Raw genomic sequence first — 22,203 nt, 5'->3', positions numbered from 1 at the left:
AAGAATTTTATACAGAACTTAGTAGTTCAATGATGACAAAGATTTTTTCAAGTTTGGTTGTATCTCCTAATATGTGACTCCTGAAATAGGACAAAAATTATATTTTCTCCTATTGCCTTAAATTTACAGGGTATAGACTACGACAAGGGTCAATGAAGAAGAAAAAAATAACTTTTTTTTGTTGAATTGTTTTTTTTTTATTAATTATTTGTTTCTATTATTTTTTTTATTATTTGTTTTTTTAATTGTGAATTTTTTTATTGAATTGTTGGCAAAACAAAGCCAAGAGAAAAAAAAATATTCAGAAGTAATTTAGGCTTCATTGATTCGGAACCCTCCCCTCAAAATGGGCCGGACAGTGTTTTTCTACAATCAACATGATGTTTTCATTGTAATTACGCTAGACCAGGAAAAACTTAATGAGAATAAAAATTGTTGATTCTTGATTCGGAAAACTTGATTCTATTGACGTTGAAAGCAAAAAAAAACTTCATTTTTTTCGCTAATCCGCTTGAAAATTTTAGGGCAAGCAAACAGGATTAAGGACAAGGCCCTTTCCAGGTGGAGGGGGGGGGGGTACTGGGTTTAACCAGTCAACATTTTAATTTTGAAGCAGATAAAATCAAAAAATTAATCATGTTTCCCTCCATCATTATCCACATTTCGTAGAACATTTTATCCGTGATTCCATTGTAGTCACTTGGGCGAAACTAAATTTTATCGAATCTAGAGAACAACTACCTGTTATACGAACCATTATACGAGCTACCTGTTATACGACGCATCACAAGATGAAAAACAACGAAACAATATATTAGTAGCACTATATATTGGACCATCATAAAGGGAGGGGGGTGTGGTGTATTGACAGAAATGCAAACATGAAATTCAAAAAGAGCATAAAATAAGGAATCGAATATACTATTTTTATTTTATTGAAGTGTTGTTTCTTAATAGCCCCTGATCTAGAACAATACCCGTTTTCTGAGTTTCCTGGGTTAATGAACCAGTATAAGTTTACCCAATCCTTACTGTTTCCTCTTTGCAGCAAGACAACTCCAACAGGAGCTCACACCATAATGAAGTCAGAAAGCTTTTAGCAGCAAGTCCATGACTACTCAGAACCAGAGATAGTAGAAGTGAGATAATAAGCCGAATATACTTCTTTTTGTATTCATTACGGAAATCAAAGCAAAACTGACTCCCTAGTAAAATTGTGTGCTGCGTGAACACCACAAAATAAGTTGGTTCTATAACCATGTAAGAGTATATAACTATTCCACTCCCTAATACGAGTCCAGCCAGATATCCTCCCCCATTGCCTTCTTCAAAGAAGAAATTTTTAACTCTGTTATAACCCTCGTCGCTATTTTAGCTATCTCAACGAAATCCGGTTGTCATGACTGTCTTCTGATAAAGGATTTCAGTTAATTAAAAGGTTCTTAAGTCGTATTGTTTTGAACGTGTTTTTATTGAAAAAAAAGCTTTTAAAACAGACATATAGCGAAAGTAGTACTTATTAATGCTAGATCTTATGTTTCTGTAACAGGAGATGATCTTCTAACAGTTAAGAATTTCTGTGTTTCATTTTTTTTTGTCATGCATGTGCTTGCATTTTTCAACATCCAGGTATACATGTAAATACTGCGTGAAGCTTAAAGGGAGGAGGAAGGACCAGACGACAGATGATCCTTAAACAGGATCTGCCTATCTGTGCCGTGTATGTAAGTTTAGGGATAGGCATGATCAGATTCCGGACATTGATAAATGAATAAACTGGGAAAGTCTTAACTTTTTTTGTTAAAAATTCTTTGTTTTATCCTTGTTTGACCTAACTTAATTAAAAACCCATTTGCAAAAACACAAAGAACAGATCAAAAATATGAAAAATACAAAAAACGAAAATTTACAATAACAACTAAGGATAGTAGCATTTAAGTTAGCCTATATGAAACGAAAAGAAAAAGAAAAATCGGAAAAAAAGAACATACAACTCACTTATCAATCAAAGAAGAACTTTAAACCCTGGGTGCCTTATTGGTGATGCCCAATGCTGGGATTGCCTTGAGTTTCTTAAGGTTCTGTGTCTACGAATTCTTTGTCTTATCATTATTTAACCTAATTTAATTGAATACTGTCGGCAAAAACATGAAAAAGATCGGGGCGTGAATAGGGAAAAAAATTATAGACAAACAAAATAAGTATTTACGCTAACAAACCATGGATAACAGCATGCAACTGTAACCTAATACGAGACAAAAAAAAAACTGGAAAAAAAAGAACTGACAAATCGTTTATAATTCAAAGGAGAACTCTAAACCATGGGTGACTTGTTGGTGATACCCTATGCTGGTATCACTGAAGCTTCTCAAGGTTCTCAAAATTCTTAATTCTGAGACTGCTTTGAGGTTATTCGTAAGAGCAACTGTTTTTGGCATTTAACTCACTGCGCGTAAAATGACAGAACTACGAACCAAAAAAACTCGAAATTTTTTCAAAAAATTGTAAGTAGAATCGGAAAATTGTTGGAGATTTTTGAGACAGTTTTACTTCTAAGCCCAAACAAAAATAAGAGGCAGTTTTTGATATTTCCATAAGCAGGTTTGGCTTTGAAAAATAACGCTAAAAAAGCAGAATTTAAAAGCAGACCTTCAATTTTTAAGTACTTTGAAATTAGGCGTTAACCTGAGAATCAGATTCTGGACAGAACTGATGAAAGGGGGAATAACTGAAAGGTTATATGTCTTTCTTTTAGTGAAACTCCAAGTTATGAAACTCATTGGACTTATCTCAAGATATTTCTCTCCAGCTATAACTGAACCAATTCGATTGCTGCGTTTATTCTTGGATGAAGTATCAAGAGAAGTGAGTCTTATTCTCTTTCTTCAATAATGTGTTAGTTGTTCCGCTATATCTGTATTTTCGATTCATACTTTTGCTTAAAGGAATATGAAAAGTAAAAATACAATCTGATTTTTAAAACTGGTTAACAGAAACCTTACAGAACCATATTCGTATTTAAAAACTGAAAAAACCGGGAGCTCAATATTTAATGATTAAGGAACTTTGCAGGCAGTTGTGTAGTTCTAATTCTTAGTGGCGCCAAGTTTGAAAATAAAGAACGTGTGTGAAGAATGACCAGAAAAAATATATCATCTTGAAGCTCTAGAAAATGTAACTTGCCTGATTGTTGTTCACTCCCACTAATGGGAGTGAAACACTCCCATTAGAGGGTGTAAACTTGGTGAAAAAAGTAACAAAAAGCAGTGATTGAATGAGTAAATGTTGAATAAGTTATATAAGAATACAACTTTAACACCTTGTTACCAAATCGAAATTGAAAAGAAATGTATATATAATTGAGTATCTAAGAATCTAAGCTATGCAATTATATGTCTGTTGATTACATTGTTCAAGATTAAACACTTCGGAATATTAGATAATTGACTCACCTAATACTTTTAGGAAGTAGTGATTAATACTAGTTACTTTATATGTCTTTTAGGAAGACGAATTATCTGAATTTGCCATGTTTATACGCTTGAGCCTTTAAACAGAACTCGCATATCAATATATTTCATTTATTTTTGATTTCAAAAATATGACTTTTGTGACTTAAATTTAACTATGTAGAAGCACAAATGTTAAATTCAATTTTCTGCTTGAACCACTATGGTGAAAATAGCAGAGACCTGATACATATTGGTTTACATAGTCTAATTCGTATTTGTTTATTTAAAATAGCTATCGTAGCACTCAAAAATGAACGCTAAATTACGCTACTTTTACAATCACAAAATACTTTTACATTACACTTTTACAATTCACTTGTTAGATGTTCTTACGAAATATGGTACAAAGGAGTTTGCGAATCTGTTCGTACGGCACTTGACTGGTTCTAGTTTGTTGTAATGCCTAGTATGTCTGCTGATTGATGCGGATGGTGGAAGTATGGATCGGTGCTTCTCGTTTGTTAATATTGATCTCCCAAATTTCATTATTAGCTCATGTCTTCGATCGAATAAGGTGGGCAAATTCAAGAGCTCAAGGGCACTTTCGTAGCTGCTGAAACTGATTCCAAGTATTATCCTAGTAGCTCGTTTTTGGACATGTTCTAGTTCATCTACCATGTAAAGTGTGTTCTGAGTTTGGGGAACCCAAACGGGACAGCAATACTCGAGGAAAGGCCTGATGTAGGTTGTATACGCCAGCAGGAGCTGACGATCAGAGACGCCTAACCTGCGCATACTTGTTAAACCCTGGACTGAGTAGCGACCTTTGTGCACAATATTGTCTACATGCAGCTTAAACGAGCAGCCACTTGTAAATGTTACGCCTAGGATTGTTGCAGAGGAAACAGTTGGAAACAGAGCATCTGGGATAGTGATATTTCGCTTGAGTGGATTAAATCGTAAAACTTTTGATTTTTGTTCGTTCACTTGTAGACTATTCGACTTACACTGGTTGATGAAGTCTGTGAAGAAAGTCGGGTCAGACTGCTGCTTTGTTACTGCATTTTCGACTATATATTTGAGAAGTGGAGACAAGTCATCAACAAACTTGAAACGCTCTTCAAATTCTGCAAGGATAGGGTTGATGACGACAAGAAATAAAAGAGCAGCTAATTTCGTTCCTTGGGGGCATCCACAGGTTAATTCTGACAACTCTGAGCAGGTATCTTCTGCAAACAAAGGGTAAACTGATTTCCGTATCCCCTGTAAAAATTCTCTCACTAATAGTAGTATTTGTTTTTTAGCTCCCATTTCTTTCAGATTAGTTAGTGCGGTCATGTGTTTGATAAGGTCGAATGCTTTTCTGTAGTCTGCCAGAAATAAGTCGACAGTATTATTAGAAGTGTCCAACCACTGGACGATTAAGTGATACATTCGCACTAGATATATTGCCGTGCTACTGCCTCGTATGCAAAGCATTTCTTGAAAGATAAGTGCACACCTTGGGGGTATTAATCCGGTTTCAAATTGCATGTGATTAACGCTGGGAAGAAGAAAATTGTCTATGTTTCAATGTTTACGAACGAAAACTATTGTCAAATTCGCCTTTGGTTTGTGCTTGGTTTTTCACGGTTCAGTGTGGCAACAACGGTGAAATTTTACCCCAAACTTCATAAATTTTCTAATCTTCATAATTGTGCAAAAACCAAAAGTAAAATCAAAGAAGTTTCTGGTTTCAGGTATGAATTGACATAATATTGGGCCAGGGGGTAAAAAACGTTTTCATTTTGGTTTCTTTGGTACTTTAAAAAAACCCAGAGATTTCTGAAATGAAAACTCCTTTTCCTTTTTTTTTTAAATAGCCGTTAATAACATGCCATTAGAACACTGTGTTGAAATGGGGTTTCTGAAGCTGCGTAAAGTCTTGTCTTTATTATTTATTCTAAATTTAATTTTAATAAGAAAGAAAAATACACTATAAAACGTTGCGCTTCAAGCATAATCACTTTTCTTTCAATGAAATTTGGCCTAGATATATTAATTTTTTTTTCAAAAAATTAATTAAAAATTTTGAGTGTGGATTTTATGATCTATCACGCCATCATAGACCTGCTCAAACAGTGTGAAATTCAAGATGGAACATCATTTGGAAACGTTTCTAATATTTTCTGTGTTGGTACCAAAAAGTTTAAATGCACGTCATGTGTTCGACAAGGTTGAAGCCATCACAAGGAATTTTTTTTGTGCTTAGCTTCTCGTTCATTCCACCATCGCTTTTGCTTTGCTGACTTGACCATAGGTAAAGCTGAAGGCTGGTAGGTTCCAGTGACGTCAAATCGCGAAAATCTAGGGTTCGGAGGCAAAGTATGAACATAATGAAAAAGGCATTTTAAACAAAAATATGCAAAGATAAGTTATTTTTCAAAACCTAGGGAACTCCCCCCTCCTAATTGACGCCACTGTAAGTTCCAGAATCGTGTCAATTTTCTATTTTATGAACTTGACTTAAGTCTCCTGCCGGGCACTGTTCGGCGTAGAGAGTGACATCTGCCTCCTCCATCAACTTCGGTCCATGGCGAGTATTTGCTCTTCGCCCTGTCTCATGTTTGCCATCGTCAAGAAATCGGACAGGCTGTCGGACCAACGTTTCTTCGGTCGGCCGTGAGGTCGCTTCTAACCGACTTTGATAGGGTTGAAGTCGTAGATCGTCCTTGTGGGTAGATGTGGCGGCATTCGAAGCAGGTGCCCGAACCATCGTAAGGTTCGCTCGGCTGCTTGAGTCGAAAACCCAGACTGCTTTGTGAGCTGCAGAAGCTTCTGATTGCTGACGAAGTCTTACCATCGTAGGCCCTCGATCCTCCTCAGGCTCTTCGCATGAAATACGTCAATTTTCTTGAGGGTTGCAGCTGATGCTTGCCCTGTCTCAGCTCCGTAAAGCGTCGCAGAGCCGACTAGACCGTTGAAGATCCGCAGTTTCGTTGTACGACTGATGTTTGGTTTTCATCAGAGGTAACGATTTAGTCAGCCCATGACAGAAGACGCTTTAGATAATCTCGCTTGCAGCTCGGGGAGAAGCGAGCCATTTGAAGAATATATGGAGCCCAGGTAGGTGAAGTCTTGAACAACCTCGATGCCGGTGGTACTGTCCAGGCTAACTGGAGAGTTAACAATAGGAGATGACGGGTCAATGGCCATAATTTTAGTTTTGTTCCAGTTTATATGCAGTCCTACATTGGTAGCCTCTTCTAGTAGAATTCGGAGCGCTTCCAGCAGCTGCTCCATGGAGTCCGCCAGAATGGCCAAGTCGTCGGCAAAATCAACATCTTTGATGGCACGATCTCCGAATTTTAGCCCAAAGCTGAGACGTGAAGTGGTTTTTGTCACAATGTAATCTACGATGACATTGAAGAGTCCTGGGCCGCTGCACATCCTTGGCGCACCCCTGTCGTGATTTGAAAGAACGGGCTGCGCTGACCATTTACTTGTACACAGCTCTCCGTCCCATGGTGCAGCGCCTTGAGAAGCCTGCAGCATTTCTCGGGTAGGCCAATCAACTCTAGAATCCACCAAAGAGCTTTTCGATCGACTGAGTCAAATGCAGCACGGAAGTCGACGAAGGCAATAAGTGCTTTCTGTCGGAACTCTGTGGTCTTCTCTACTATTTGTCGAATCGTGAAAATCTGCTCTATGGTTGAACGATCCGACATAAAACCAGCTTGCTCTGGTCGTCGGATTTTTCGAATGATGTTCCGACATCGATCCGACAGGACCATTGAAAACAGTTTACCAGGGACTGACAATAGGGTTTTTCCTCGGTAGTTGGAGCAGTCGCTTCTTGAGCCTTTTCTCTTCCATAAGGAGGTGATGACACCCTTCCGACAATCCTCGGGAATTATATCCGTTTGCCAGATTGTAGAGAGCAGGGTGTGGAGAAACAAGAGCATTGCAAAACCTCCATATTTCGATAATTAAGCTCAACTATCTCTTATATCTGTCGCTATTTTCTTAGCTATTGATAGATACATATATTTATTAAGTGGTTGATTTGGGCACAAGTTTGTTTTAGTGCTCTAATCGATTACCAATACCAAATGGTTTTATAAGAATAATTAATTGAAGTATATACGCTGGAGAGCCAAGGATGTGGTGTTAGTGTAACAAATTGACAGCACCAAAACATAACCCTACGAAACACTTAATGGCGTATTTTTTTCTCCCAACATTTATTGTTTGTATAATGGTATCTGTCCAATGATTATTACTATTTTGTTTTTTCTATAACGTTTTTAATCCGGGTTGCAGCGGTATCTAGCTGCCAAGTAAAAGACGATCACGCTTCATAGCAAAAACTAGAAGAACCCATAAATCCTAAAATTAGAGTCAGATCAAAACAAAAATTGCACTATTAGAACTTCCTTGTCCGAAACTCCTGTATTGAAGACTTACCGTCTCTTGGCTTGAACAACAAGGAAATTAAATTGGCTTGAAAATAAAGAAAATTGGCTGCAACCACGATATTGTGCATATATGCCATTTTTTTACGTTTTTTTTCCTCCTCAGCTAGCTGGGCATTTGAAAATCATAGAGAGCTGTATAATGGCTCATTTTAAAGGAAATTGCTACAAATAAAATAGTTGTTAAAATAGAAACGATTTTGACCAAAAAATTGCATTTTATTTGTCAAGCTTGTTGAATGACTTTATAATCCTACTAGCTGTTGGGGTGGCGCTTCGCGCCACCCCAACACCTAGTTGGTGGGGGCGCTTCGCGCCCCCCCAAGCCCCCCCGCGCGCGTAAGTCGTTACGCGCCATATTAGTTACGCGCCATTGTAGTTGTGTCCCTATGTCCCACCTGTGAATATAGATATATATATATATATATATATATATATATATATATATATATATATATATATATATATATATATATATATATATATATATATATATTTTTAGTTAATGTTTTTAACTACGTAAAACTTGCGAATATACAACATTCTTTGCTGTCCCATTGTCTGTGCATATAAATAGATTGTCAAGTTTACCGACTCTTGAACATGCAACATATAATGGTCCATGGGAAAACAATCCGTATTCAGATCTATACCTCATGATTCTAATGATTGCCCTTGAGCTTTGTTGATGGTGATTGCTAATCGACCATTCCCTGAGTCGCCATCGTCATTTATATATCCCCCTGTGCACCCCGGCGTCCCCTTTGTAGTTATGTCCCTGTATCCCGGTCGTCATTTATATTCCCTGTGTCCCGGTCGTCATTTGTGTCCCGGTGTTCCAGTCTGTGATTTCTCTTTGAGTGTCCCGGGCGTCATTTATATTCCTTGTGTCCCGGTGTCCCGGTCGTCATTTATATCTCCCTGTGCCCCCCGGCGTCCCCATTGTAGTTGTGTCCCTGTGTCCCGGTCGTCATTTATATTCCCTGTGTCCCGGTCGTCATTTGTATCCCGGTGTCCCGGTCTGTATATACATTCGTTTTTTAGTTTTGTTTTTCTCCTTTATTTTTTTCCTTTTTTCTTTTTTTTCTTTTTTAGTTTATTTAGATTTTTATATTTTTTAGTTTTTTTATTAGTTTTTAGTTTTTTTTGTAGTTTTTACCATTTTTTTTAGTTTTTTTAGTTTTTTTTTTTACTTATGTCCTGGTCGTCATTTATACTCCCTGTGTCCCGGTCGTCATTTGTGTCTCGGTGCTTTTGTTGATTGCTAATTTATATTATATTTATATTTATATTTTTTATATTTATTAATATTTTTTTAGTTTTCTTTTTCTCTTATTTTTCAGTTTTTTCCTTTTTTTTCTTTTTTTCTTTTTTAGTTTTTAGTTTTTTTTTGTTTTTTACCTTTTTTTAGTTTTTTAGTTTTTTTAGTTTTTTTTAGTTTTTTAGCTTTTTTAGTTTTTTTTATTAGTTTTTAGTTTTTTTTTAGTTTTTGCCTTTTTTTAGTTTTTTCAGTTTTTTTTAGTTTTTAGTTTTTTACCTTTTTTTAGTTTTTTTCTAGTTTTTTAGCTTTTTTATTTTTTTTTTCTTTTTAGTTTTTTTTGTAGTTTTTACCTTTTTTAGTTTTTTTTCTTCTTTTGTATTAGTGTGAAATAATTCAGACGTCATATGCGGACAAACACGACGTCACTCGACAGACAGACAGACAGACATAACCCACAAACAACTTATTTTTATATATATTTATTTATATTTTTTTAGTTTCCTTTTTCTCTTTTATTTTTCAGTTTTTTCCTTTTTTTTAGTTTTTTTCTTTTTTAGTTTTTAGTTTTTTAGTTTTTTACCTTTTTTAGTTTTTTTTAGTTTTTTTAGTTTTTTAGCTTTTTTAGTTTTTTTATTAGTTTTTATTTTTTTTGTAGTTTTTGCCTTTTTTTATTTTTTTCAGTTTTTTTTTAGTTATTAGATTTTTACCTTTTTTTAGTTTTTTTAGTTTTTTAGCTTTTTTAGTTTTTTTTTCTTTTTAGTTTTTTTTGTAGTTTTTACCTTTTTTAGTTTTTTTCTTCTTTTGTATTAGTGTGAAATAATTCAGACGTCATATGCGAACAAACATGACGTCACCTGATCCATCCACAGATCCACACACAGACAACTTATTTTTATATATATAGATATGTTATAATTATATATGACGTAATAAGTGAATGCAATATTTATATACGCTTATCTTTCGACAAGATAGTAATGTAAGAAATACATTATTACAAGAATAAATTTTTTGCGTGTAACTGTTTTTTCTATAACTGTAGTAGCAAGTGTTACTTTTAACATTATAAGAAGCATATAAATATAGGTATGTAATATGCAGTAATTCTTTTAGGGGTTTTAACAAAAATTACATAAAGGATCGATATAAATCATCATATATGGTTTCAGTCAAGTAGTTATTAATAGAAGTTTTGTTTAGACTTTAACTTTACAAATATGAAAAAATTACCTGACGCAGAAATTGAACCTGCCACCTTCGGAGTAGAATACAAACAAGCCATCCACTGTGCTATAGGGGCTCTTGAAGAAGCAATTTTCAAATAGTTTATGTTATACTTATATATTATAGTAAATAACGACCTCTAGCCCATGTTAACTGAAATAATCTATTGACAAGATAACTTGAAACAAACATATTTGTAAAATTGCTTCTTTAAAATAGGGACTATATGGCTATTTTACTATGAAACCTAGTAAAGAACAAACCATGGCATATATTAGACTTAGTTAGCTGCCTGATTCTCTTAAGTTCGTCTCTTACTATTCCAAATAAGAAATAGCCTTAGGTTTTTTTCCTGTTTGTGACCCGGGTCGCAGCGGTAGCTTGCAACCTAGTAAGAGACGATCACGTCCAATACTAAGCAATACAATAGCCCATAACTCCTAAAATAGTTTCAGAATTAAAACAAGAAGTACATTAATTAGATCTGCCTTGTACTAAGGCCCTATATAGCAAAAATACCGCCCCTTGGCTTGAATAACAAGGAAAATCTATTGGCTTGAATAACTGAAAGGAAGAAAGAAAAATGAAGAAGCTTTTCCTTTCTTTTTTCGTTTTTGTGGCTGGTACAGAAATTGACAACTTTCCTAGATTTCACTCCGCATTAAATTAAACGTTTGTTGTTAACTTTTAGTTGATAATTTGACAGAATGGTTTAAGATATATCAAACAAATGGGAGGCAATATGACAGGAAAAGCAAAAAAGGGATAGAAAGCCAGGTTTGCTGTGAGAATGCAACGACAATTAGAAAAAAAAACAAAAAAAACAACGTGATATTGTATAATACCTTTCACAAGCTCTTTTCAGTATTTGATCCGACTTCCTCTTTCTGTGTGGGGCTGCCTGTAGAACAGTACAACGTAACTGTACTCACGCCACTACAACCTAAAAAGAAAGATTCCATTACTAATGGACAATGAAAACCGTAAAGAAGGAAAGAAGAAATAAAACTTTTGGACAATTATAGATAGAGTTCAATGCCAGAAAAAAACAACGTAATTTTTTTATTGCCATCTAAGTTATGTACAATTTTCTATTTATTTTTTCATGCTGGGCCTAATGGAAATTTGAAATAAATTGCTAATGGATAGACTCAAGATAAATATTATGCCAGTCTTATAAGCCCTTCCTGTCATTGTTTGCACACTTGATATTCTATTTAAGATTTGTCAACTGTTTAATTTAGGAAGGCCATTTCATTTAATCGTTATTTTTCAGTATTCGTATTCGAAAGGACCAGATATGACTGTAATAGCTGGGTCTCTTTATGGAATCCATGGTATTCTGACATCTTTCTCTGAAATCATTGCCGAAAAACAAGATATAAAAATTCAGATTTTTGAAGTTGTTGATGAAATGGTTTTAAAAGGCATCGATCTACCAAGGAGAGAAGCTCCACGTGGTAAGTAATTAAGTCATTGCCCTGCCTCATAACATTTATTTCTACTTAATCCAAAGCTCCGAGAAAAAAATTCTTGTTAATTTTCCTTTTGTTTTGAAAATTATATCTGACTAAGAAGAACGTTGCAACTGCTATCCCGTATTATCAAAGGTATATATATATTTCCCAAGCACTTGTGGAAGGAACTTTGTGCACTTTGTGTGTGGAAGGAGTATTCAGGGAAACTTAATGGGTGGGTCACTTGATTAGAAATTCCAACCTCTATTACCCTTTGTAAGGGTCAAAAGGGATTGGATTGTACCTGTCCCCTACCATGCCTTTTTTCTACTCATTCTCCTATGACGACACACCCCCCTCCTCCATCTGATCGAAGGTGCAAGATTGTTTTTTTAAGAATATTTTAAAGGTCCAATAAATATGACATGATCCCCATAGCCCTTGGGCCGAGAGTTGCATATTATATAGATTACAAGTTTTCTCTATTTGACTATGTGCTAGAAAAACGCGAACGTGTTTGATCCTGGGTTTCTGTTTGACCTTGTTGTAGAGATGGTTTTAAAAGACATCGACCTACCAAAAAGAGACGCTCCATGTGATAAGTAAATATGAATCACTTTATCACCCTACCTCATAGTGGTTACATCTACTTCATCCAGAGCTCTGTGAAAGGATTTTTCCTATTTTATCATTTTTTAAAATTCTGTCTAGCTAAGAAAAACGTGGCAACTGTTACCTCATAATCACTGTAGAGAGATATGAATAGTACGATTATTCCCTATCTCAACCATTAGACAAAGCTGGACCAAGATGCAGCTGCTCCGGAGAACATATAAACCAGAAGAAACATAAGCCACATAATTTTTTTCTATGAGTAGGGACGCGTGTGGCATCGGTATTTGCAGCCTGAAGAACAGGAAAGAAATAAGACGAATCGAGCGTCTAGGTGATAAAAAGAATGCAATACGTTGAAGAGATAAAAAAAAAGAAAAAGGAAAATCGTTGGTATTACTGGAATAATGCAAAAGGTCAAGATAATATTAGTTTGAGAATGGAAAGAAAAGCAAAGAATGAATTTATAAAGATAATCAAGGTAGAAAAAAAGGTTTTACTTGAACAATGATATAACGTGATGACATTTGATAAGGAAAATTTGGCGCTTCGCATTGATATTTCAGTTCCATAGTTTTACCAATTTTTTCTCAATGGGAAATTGTGTGGTCGGCATGAAAGCAGATTCACAGCTAAATTAAATTTAGTCACTTCCTTTTCTCACATATGTTGGATATTTGGTTTAATTTGTATTGTCTGTAGTACTAAGGAGCTCATTAAGGAGACATTCAAATACTAGCTCGAAAAAATTTTGCGTTTTTGTTTAAAAAAGGAGATAATCCACTATTTAAACTACTAAAATTAAAATTAATCACTTGCTAGTTTATTTTCCTTGGTTGGGATTTCTGTTTATTCTACTATTCTTAAATTTCACTTTGTAATATGCACGCGTGCGCAAAAAATATCGAATAAATTTTTCAAGGGGGAAGTACTCGCAACCGATTCTGTTAGCTACCGCTCAAAGCCTAAGCGAGGACAATTTTCTTTGAAAGCGAAGCTTATTATGCCATGGAAGCTAAAACGAAAACTGAATGTAAAGAAATATTAAAAAAAACCTAACCCCTCCCTTTCTCCAAAAAAGAAAATCCTAGAAATGCGCATGACTAAAATCTTTGCTTTGGTCGTATTAAAGCATAATAATTAAGCTACATCAAATTATGCAAGCAAAGTCATTGGTGGGTTTAGTGAGGGGCCGTTCCCCTCCCTCTGGTTTCAGACATGCCCTGGACAATACAAGCTTGATTAGCTACTGACAATGAACTTGACAACTAGAATTATTAAGTAATTTTGAATAATCTTAACACAATTCTGAAACATTCCAAGTTTTGTACGAAACTTGCACATAACCCAAAACTGGAAAGATAATAAAAAGAATCGTGAAGGTTAAATTAATGAGTCATAAAAAATGCTTTCTGATGAGAAGTTTTACATAATTTTTAACTTTGTGGCAGAGTATTTACAACAATAATAACAGTTAGCATTACTCCATATTCTTCTTATAATATAAATACAATTCTTTTGATGTTCTTCAATTGTCTGAAAACTCACTAAGAATTTCACGATAAACAGTTCTTAATACACGTTTAATATTTTCTTAGATATGGCTATTCCACCAGTTATTAGAAGAAAAACAAAGGTCCTACATCAAATTTCGAAGGATATTTTTATGCCAAAAAAAGAGAATAAAAGAGAAAAAATTCAAGGGAATTTTTTCCTTACCAAGAAAAAAAAAAGTTTTGACACTCGATGGCGCAATATTAATTTCTAAAACCGCAGATTATTAGTTCATCCCATTTGATTTTGCTTTCACAATTATGAATAATACAAATTCGCACCGTTATTTGAAGTTGCTCGACCTACTGAGAAATGTACACTGGATTGTTTAAAAACAGAAAATGGGTGGAGCTTTTATATGTACCGAGACTGTAGTAGACAAATATTTATGGCTATAATCGTACTGGTGAAATTTTTTACAGTGCTCATAATATAAAAAAAGTGACCAATTACAAACAACTTTCCAGATAAAACAGTGGTTTTTATGAATAAAAAGACTCTTAGTAGAAAAGAATTAAGAAACATTAAGTAAGTAGCAAGAAGTAGAATAAAATTGCCGTGTATTCTTTATAATAAGTGTTTGCCTGGATTGTTTTCTAATGTTCAATCTTTGAGCCAAATCACTGACATGTATATATATAATAATGACTATTATGTAAACAAGAAGCATCATTATCATCATCGGTATTCCTGTCAGATTGAAACATTCTAAAAATTCTAAACAAAAAATACTAAACATTCTAAAAACATCCAAATCACTGACATGTATATGTATAATAATAATTATTATGTAACTAAGACTCTACCCAAAAGTAGCCCCCCATCCCTCAGCTCCCGAAAAAATTAAAGTTTTTGTAAAGGTGCACACTTCGGGAATATGTAATGATAATAAGTAATTTAGTCCTTTCTCAGAGGAGTAGTCCTCGATTTCTTGTTAATCATACACTGTATATACATAACATATTAGATCCATTAACATCATATACAGTAGCATAAAAAGCCTCTCGACTGAGTCTGCTGTGTCTGTCATGCAAATGCTGTCTGTATCGCAAAATTAAACAGTGGGACGAAGGTGCTTTTTCTTGGGAATAATAGTACTTCAACACTTTGTACAGTAGTGAAGGAGAACTAGACGGTTTCAAAACAAAATTTAGGAGAATGAATTTCATCTTAAGTATATCGGTTTAAAAAAAGGGATATTTGTATTTCATGTTAAATCAAAAAGTACAGCAAAAAGTAAGACATAAAAATTAATTCTTGATCCCTTTTGGAAAAAATTAATCTAGGTTTTTTTATACCTTAGTCCTTTAGAAAAATTATCTAAGCAAAGAAATAATATTTTTATTTATGTTCTTATACGGTGAATAATATTATAAATTTGCTGGGTGATGCTAGTTGTCGGTTGTTATTTTTCTTTTAAAGAAGCTTCCGTGTCCTCTCTTATCAATTTCTCATATCCAACATTCTTAATGTTCATGACTATGATTATAAGTAACTATGATCCTTTTTGGTTGGATTTGTGAATGAAATACTTACAATGATGCTTCGAAATATTGGAAAATTTGACTTAATTGTGTCTTTTGTCACTAGCTGCTCTTGGGCTCTTTGCTGAATGTGGCGATATATTCGAAGCTCATGTGTGCAGAAAATACGAGAAATGGTTCAATGCTCTTTTGCTATGGACACGGCATGACAATGCTGATGATCATCGGCGTGGATATGAAGCCATTGAAAAATTAACCTACCTGGCTGCTCGACACATAGAAAATTTGTCTCGGGATAAAGAAAAAAATATGGTTTTAGGCATGTTCAAGGTAAGAGTAAAAAAGATATGGACGCATCAAAAGTATGGGTGTTTTTCCGCCATTTATTCCGTTAATTTCCTTTCGCAGCGTTCTTACTTCTTTAACAGTATTTTTTTTCGCTTGCTCTATCTGCAACATCTAGCACTAGAGTTTAGATTTGAATAGTTGCTGTCAGATATATCAGATATGGTTCTAGTCATATTCAAGGCAACAGTGGAAAAGATATGGACATATCAAAAGAATGGGTGTTTTTCCGCCATTTATTCTGTTAATTTCTTTTCACAGTGTTCTTAGTTTTTTGCTTTTTCTATCTACGCCGTCTAAACCCTAGGTTTGAATAGTTAACTCTAGGTTTGAATAGTTGCTGTCAGATTTATCAGATTGGTAGATACCTGACTAAGTCAAGGTTAAACATCGTAAGTCTTTAAAAGTTTGACCTTATATGTGGCGTCTGTGTTACGCTATATGTTAAGTGAAAGAGATAATGTATTTAGTTATAATGTATTTTAGTCAGGCGCAGGCCAATTCATAAATCTTGCCATTTAGGATAAGCCAGCAATGTTTATAATCCATGTCATCTATGCTTGAACATGGGGGAAGGGGAGTATCTGGTGATTTCATCAGAGATCCGAAATAGGAAAAATATATTATTTAGATATACTTTCCAAGCACGTAATTTGACCTTTGGGGGCGGGAGGGGGGCTCGGGAATCTTCGAGGGCCAAGACTTGTGAAATGCTACATAACTTATAAATTAGAAGTACATGTATGTTATGTGTCAATATTTCTTAATCTGTTCAGATAATCAGAACGAAAAGATTTAGCTAAATTAAATGCTGTGGAAATGTTAACCTGTTTATTGATGAAAATAAATATTGCTAGAATAAGACCTTCCAACTTGGTCAGTCATCCAAAGAAAAACCTGTTAGACAAGTTTGCAGCATTAGCTAGCGTCTGATTCCACCGTTAACCGTTAATTTAAGTAGGTTTTCGTCACACTCAAACAGTTCGTGGTAACGAACTGTAGTAAGGAGCGACCCGGCTCAATAGTAACCGAAACTCTAAAAAACGGAATTTTGATACCAATAGTTACATCAAAAGAATCGCATTTTAATGCTGGTTTTAAATATATATGTTTCATCAAGTTTAGTTTTACCAATCAAAAGTTACGAGCCTGAGAAAATTTGCCTTATTTTAGAAAACAGGGGGGGGGACACCCCTTAAAAGTCATAACGAAAAGAAAATCACACCATCAGATTCAGCGTATTAGAGAACCCTACAGTAGGAGTTTCAAACTCCTATCTACAAAAATATGGAATTTTGTATTTTTGCCACAAGACGGATCACGGATGCGTGTTTATTTTTTTTCCCAGGGGGGATCGCATCGACCCAGTGGTCCTAAAATGTCGCGATAGGGTTCATTCTAATGGGAATTAAAAGCTCTAGTGCCTTTTTTAAGTGACGAAAAATAAGGCACCTAGGCCTCCTCCTACGCTCATTTTTTCCAAAGTCACAGTATCAAAATTCTGAGATAGACATTTTATTCAGCATAGTCGGAAAATCTAATAACTATGTCTTTGGGGACGACTTACTCCCCCACAGTCCCCGTGGGAGGGGCTGCAAGTTACAAACTTTGACCTGTGTTTACATATAGTCATGGATATTGGGAACTGTACAGACGCTTTCAGGGGAATTTTGTTTTGGTGAGGAGGGGTCTATGCAGTGGGAATTTTCCATGGAGGAATTTGTCATGGGGGAAGACTGTTAAAAAAACAGTGAAAAAAATAAATACGAAAAAGTTTTCGTATTTCAACTGAAAGTAAGGAGCAGTTTCAACTGAAAGTAAGGAGCAGCAATAAAACTTAAAACGGATAGAAATTATTACGCATATGAGGGGTTCATATCTCGCTCTTTACTCTAAAGTAATTTATTAGTTTCAACTATTTATTCTACGGCCTTTGTGATTCAGGAGTCATTCCTAAGGAACTGGGACAAAATTTAAGTTTTAGTGTAAAGAGCAAGGTATTGACGAGGGGGCGAACCCCCTCACATGCGTAATAAAAATATACGAATATAGAAGTTCGTTACGTAAGTTAATTCGTAAGTTTCGCATATTTTTTCCTAATAAAATCCTTCGTAAAAAAATGAAAAGTTCTAGTTGCCTTTTTAAGTAACCAAAAAATTTCAGGGTAATTACGCCTACTCCCCCCTCCTTTTTTCTCAAAATCGTCCGACCAAAACTATGAGAAAGCCATTTGGCAAAAAAAAAAAATTATGAAAACGTTCAGAAATTAAATAAATAAACAAGTTTTTTAACCGAAAGTAAGGAGCGACATCAAAACTTAGAAACGAACAGAAGTTACTCCGTATATGAAAGGGGCTGTTCCATCCCCAAAGTAGAGTTGAGAGAAAGAGTCAAACTTTAGCATAAAGAGCGAGGCGTTGAGGAGGGAACAGCCCCTTTCATATACGGGGTAATTTCTTTTAATGTCACTCCTTACTTTCAGTTAAAAAAACTTATTTTTTTCTTATTTAATTAATCTAAGAAATTAAACGTTTGTAGTGTCAGTGGACCTTTTTAGGGCAGAGGGGGGGGGGAGGGGTGTAACATGACGAAAGGTGAATTTTAAGGCGCATCTTCAATATCTTTGTTCTGAATTTTGTAAAATCCGCCTTAATTGAGACAAGTAATCATGTATAACCGATTTCATGCCAATGGCAATTTAAGCAATTGGGTATTTTGTTCCTCGAGCGACACTGTACGCAGCATCAAGTTAGGTTGTTCCTAGTTTGCAAATATACTAAACATGACGAAAGGTGAATTTTAAGGCACATCTTCAATTATCTTTGTTCTGAATTTTGTAAAACCTGCCGAATTAAGACAAGTAATTATGTAAGATAACCGATTTCACGCCAATGGCAATTTAAGCAATTGGGTATTTTGTTCCTCGAGCGACACTGTACGCAGCATCAAGTTAGGTTGTTCCTACTTTGCAAATATACTAAACATGACGAAAGGTGAATTTTAAGACGCATCTTCAATTATCTTTGTTCTGAATTTTGTAAAACCCGCCGAATTAAGACAAGTAATTATTTAAGATACCCGATTTCACGCCAATGGCAATTTAAGCAATTGGGTATTTTGTTCCGCGAGCGACACTGTACGCAGCATCAAGTTAGGTTGTTCCTAGTTTGCAAATATACTAAACATGACGAAAGGTGAATTTTAAGACGCATCTTCAATTATCTTTGTTCTGAATTTTGTAAAACCCGCCGAATTAAGACAAGTAGTTATGTAAGATAACCGATTTCACGCCAATGGCAATTTAAGCAATTGGGTATTTTGTTCCTCGAGCGACACTGTACGCAGTATCAAGTTAGGTTGTTCCTAGTTTGCAAATATACTTACACAATAAACATCTTTGTATGAACTTTGCAGTATTTATTGGATCACCAAAATAATTATATAAGATATTTGATCCCATGTCAATCGATTGCATATCCAATTAATTTGACAGTTTGTTCTGCGCTGTAGAGGAAAATGTTTGATGAGCCACTGTGAGTTTCCCATATAGAGGGGGAGTAAGCACACTTCAACATTTATTCTGAGAGAGGGGAAACACTCCTTAGAATCCCATTTTTATGGCACTTAGTATTAACCAAGTAACATATAGCGATTGCAAATTCTGTCAGTCTGTCTGTCTGTCGGTCTGTCTGTTACTGTTTTGCTACTTTAGGCACTTCCAGGTAAGCTAGGACGATGAAATTTGGCAGGCGTTTCAGGGACCGGACCAGATTAAAAATTAGAAATTGTCGTTTTCCAGATTTGACCATCTGGGGGGAGTGGGGGGCCGATTAATCCGGGAAAACAGAAAAAATGAAGTATTTTTAAATTACGAAGGAGTGATAAGATCTTTGTGAAATTTGAAGTTGGGAAGGATATCGTGTCTCATAGCTCTTATTTTAAGTCCCTACTGGATCCGGTGACATGGGGATAATTGAGGGGGGAACCTAAAATCTTGGAAAACGCTTAGAGTGGAGGGATCGGGATGAAACTTGGTGGGAAGAATAAGCACAAGTCCTAGATACGTGATTGACATAACCAAAACAGATCCGCTCTAACTTACTAACTAACTTACGAACGGGTGATGGGATCTTAATGAAATTTGATGTTTGGAAGGGTATCGTATCTCAGAACTCTTATTTTAAATCCCGACTGGATCCGGTGACATGGGGGGAATTGAGGGGGGAACCTAAAATATTGGAAAACGCTTAGAGTGGAGGGATCGGGATGAAACTTCGTGGGAAGAATAAGCACAAGTCTTAGATATGTAATTGACATAACCAAAACAGATCCGCTCTCTTCGGGGGAGTTGGGGGAGGGGCTAATTCTGAAAAATTAGAAAAAATGACGTATTTTTAACTTACCAAGGAGTGATTGGGTCTTAATGAAATTTGATATTTGGAAGCATATCGTGTCTCGGAGCTCTTATTTTAAATCCCGACCGGATCCGGTGACGTTGGGGGGAGTTGGTGGGGGGGGAGCCTAAAATCTTGGAAAACGCTTAGAGTGGAGGGATCAGGATGAAACTTGGTGGTAAAAATAACCGGAAGTCCTAGATAGGTGATTGACATAACCGGAACGGACCGCTCTCTTCGGGGAGGTTGGGGGAAGGAGGGTTAATTCTGAAAAATTTAAAAATGAGGTATTTTTAACTTACGAAGGAATGATCGGATCTTAATGAAATTTGATGTTTGGAAAGATATCGTGTCTTGGAGCTCTTATTTTAAATTCTGACCGGATCTGGTAACATTGGGGGAAGTTTGGTGGGGACCTAAAATCTTGGAAAACGCTTAGAGTTGAGGGATCGGAATGAAACTTGATGGGAGAAATAATTATAAGTCCTAGATACGTGATTGACATAACTGGAACGGATCCGCTCTCTTTGGGGGAGCTGGGGGGGAGGGTTAATTCTGAAAAATTAGAAAAATGAGGTATTTTCAACTTACGAAGGAGTGGTCGGATCTTAATGAAACTTGATGTTTGGAAGGATATCATGTCTCAGAACTCTTATTTTAAATCCCGACCGGATCTGGTGAAGGGGAAGTTGGGGGGGGGGGGGTGGAACCTAAAATCTTGGAAAGCGCTTAGAATGGAGGGATCGGGATGAAACTTGGAAGGAAAAATAAGCACAATTCCTAGATACGGGAGTGACATAACCGGAACGGATCTACTCTCTTTGGGGGAGTTGGGGGGAGGGTTCATTCTAAAAATAGAAAAAATGAGGTATTTTTAACTTAAGAAAGAGTGATCGTATGTTAATGAAGTTTCGTAGTTAGAAGGACCTCAAAACTCAGATCTCTTATTTTAAATCCCGACCGGATCCAGTGTCACTAGTTGGGGGGAATTTTGGAAAACGCTTACAGCGGAGAGATAAGGATGAAACTTGGTGGAAAGAATAAGCACAAGTCCAAGATAAGTGACTGACATAACCGGACCGGATCCGCTCTCTTTGATGGAGTTGGGGGGGGGAGTAATTCGGAAAAATTAAAAAAAATGAGGTATTGTAACTTACCAACGGATAATCAGATCTTAATGAAATTTGATGTTTGGAAGGATATCATGTTTCAGAACTCTTATTTTAAATTTCGACCGGATCCGGTGAAGGGAAAGTTGGGGAGGGGGTGAAACCTAAAATCTTGGAAAACGCTTAGAGTGGAGGGATCGGGATGAAACTTGGTAGGAAAAATAAGCACAGGTTCTAGATACGGGAGTGACATAACCGGAACGGATCTGCTCTCTTTGGGGAGTTGTGGGAGGGTTCATTCTAAAAAATAGAAAAAATGAGGTATTTTAACTTACGAAAGAGTGATCGTATCTTAACGCAATTTCGTATTTAGAATGACCTCGAAACTCAGATCTCTTATTTTAAATCCCGACCGGATCCAGTGTCATTAGGGGGGGGGGAATCTTGGAAAACGCTTAAAGCGGAGAGATAAGGATGAAAATTGGTGGAAAGAATAAGCACAAGTCCAAGATAGGTGACTGACATAACCGGACCAGATCCGCTCTCTTTGGTGGATTTTTTTTGGGGAGGGGGAGTGATTCGGAAAAATTAGAAAAAATGAGGTATTTGTAACTTACGAACGGATGATCAGATTTCAATGAAAGTTGATATCTAGAATTTTTTTGTGCTTTAGAGCTCTCATTTTAAATCTCGACCAGATCCGGTGACATTGATGGGAGTTGGAGGGGGAAACCGGAATTCTTGGAAAACGTGAAAAACGAGGTATCTTACGAATGGGTGATCGAATCTTAATGAATTTTGATATTTAGATGGACCCCGTGAGCTCTTATTTTAAATCCCGACCGGCATCGAGCCTC

The 22,203-nt window shown here is 35.8% G+C and overlaps 1 protein-coding gene across 2 annotated transcripts in view; it reads left to right on the top strand.

The window, feature by feature from the left end:
* Nucleotides 1-22,203, top strand: part of LOC136026920 (DNA-dependent protein kinase catalytic subunit-like) — a 197,971-nt gene that overhangs the window by 25,755 nt on the left and 150,013 nt on the right. For both annotated transcript variants that reach the window (XM_065703758.1, XM_065703768.1), the window contains exons 5-7: nucleotides 2,756-2,865; nucleotides 11,668-11,851; nucleotides 15,605-15,828. In XM_065703758.1, coding sequence (XP_065559830.1) covers nucleotides 2,756-2,865; nucleotides 11,668-11,851; nucleotides 15,605-15,828 — 518 coding nt within the window. The remainder of the gene's footprint in view (nucleotides 1-2,755; nucleotides 2,866-11,667; nucleotides 11,852-15,604; nucleotides 15,829-22,203) is intronic.

This window comes from Artemia franciscana, chromosome 1 (assembly GCF_032884065.1).
Source record: "Artemia franciscana chromosome 1, ASM3288406v1, whole genome shotgun sequence".
Taxonomy (NCBI): Eukaryota; Metazoa; Arthropoda; class Branchiopoda; order Anostraca; family Artemiidae; genus Artemia; species Artemia franciscana.
The sequence above is the reverse complement of the archived record's forward strand: the minus strand, read 5'-3'. Positions and strand labels throughout refer to the sequence as shown.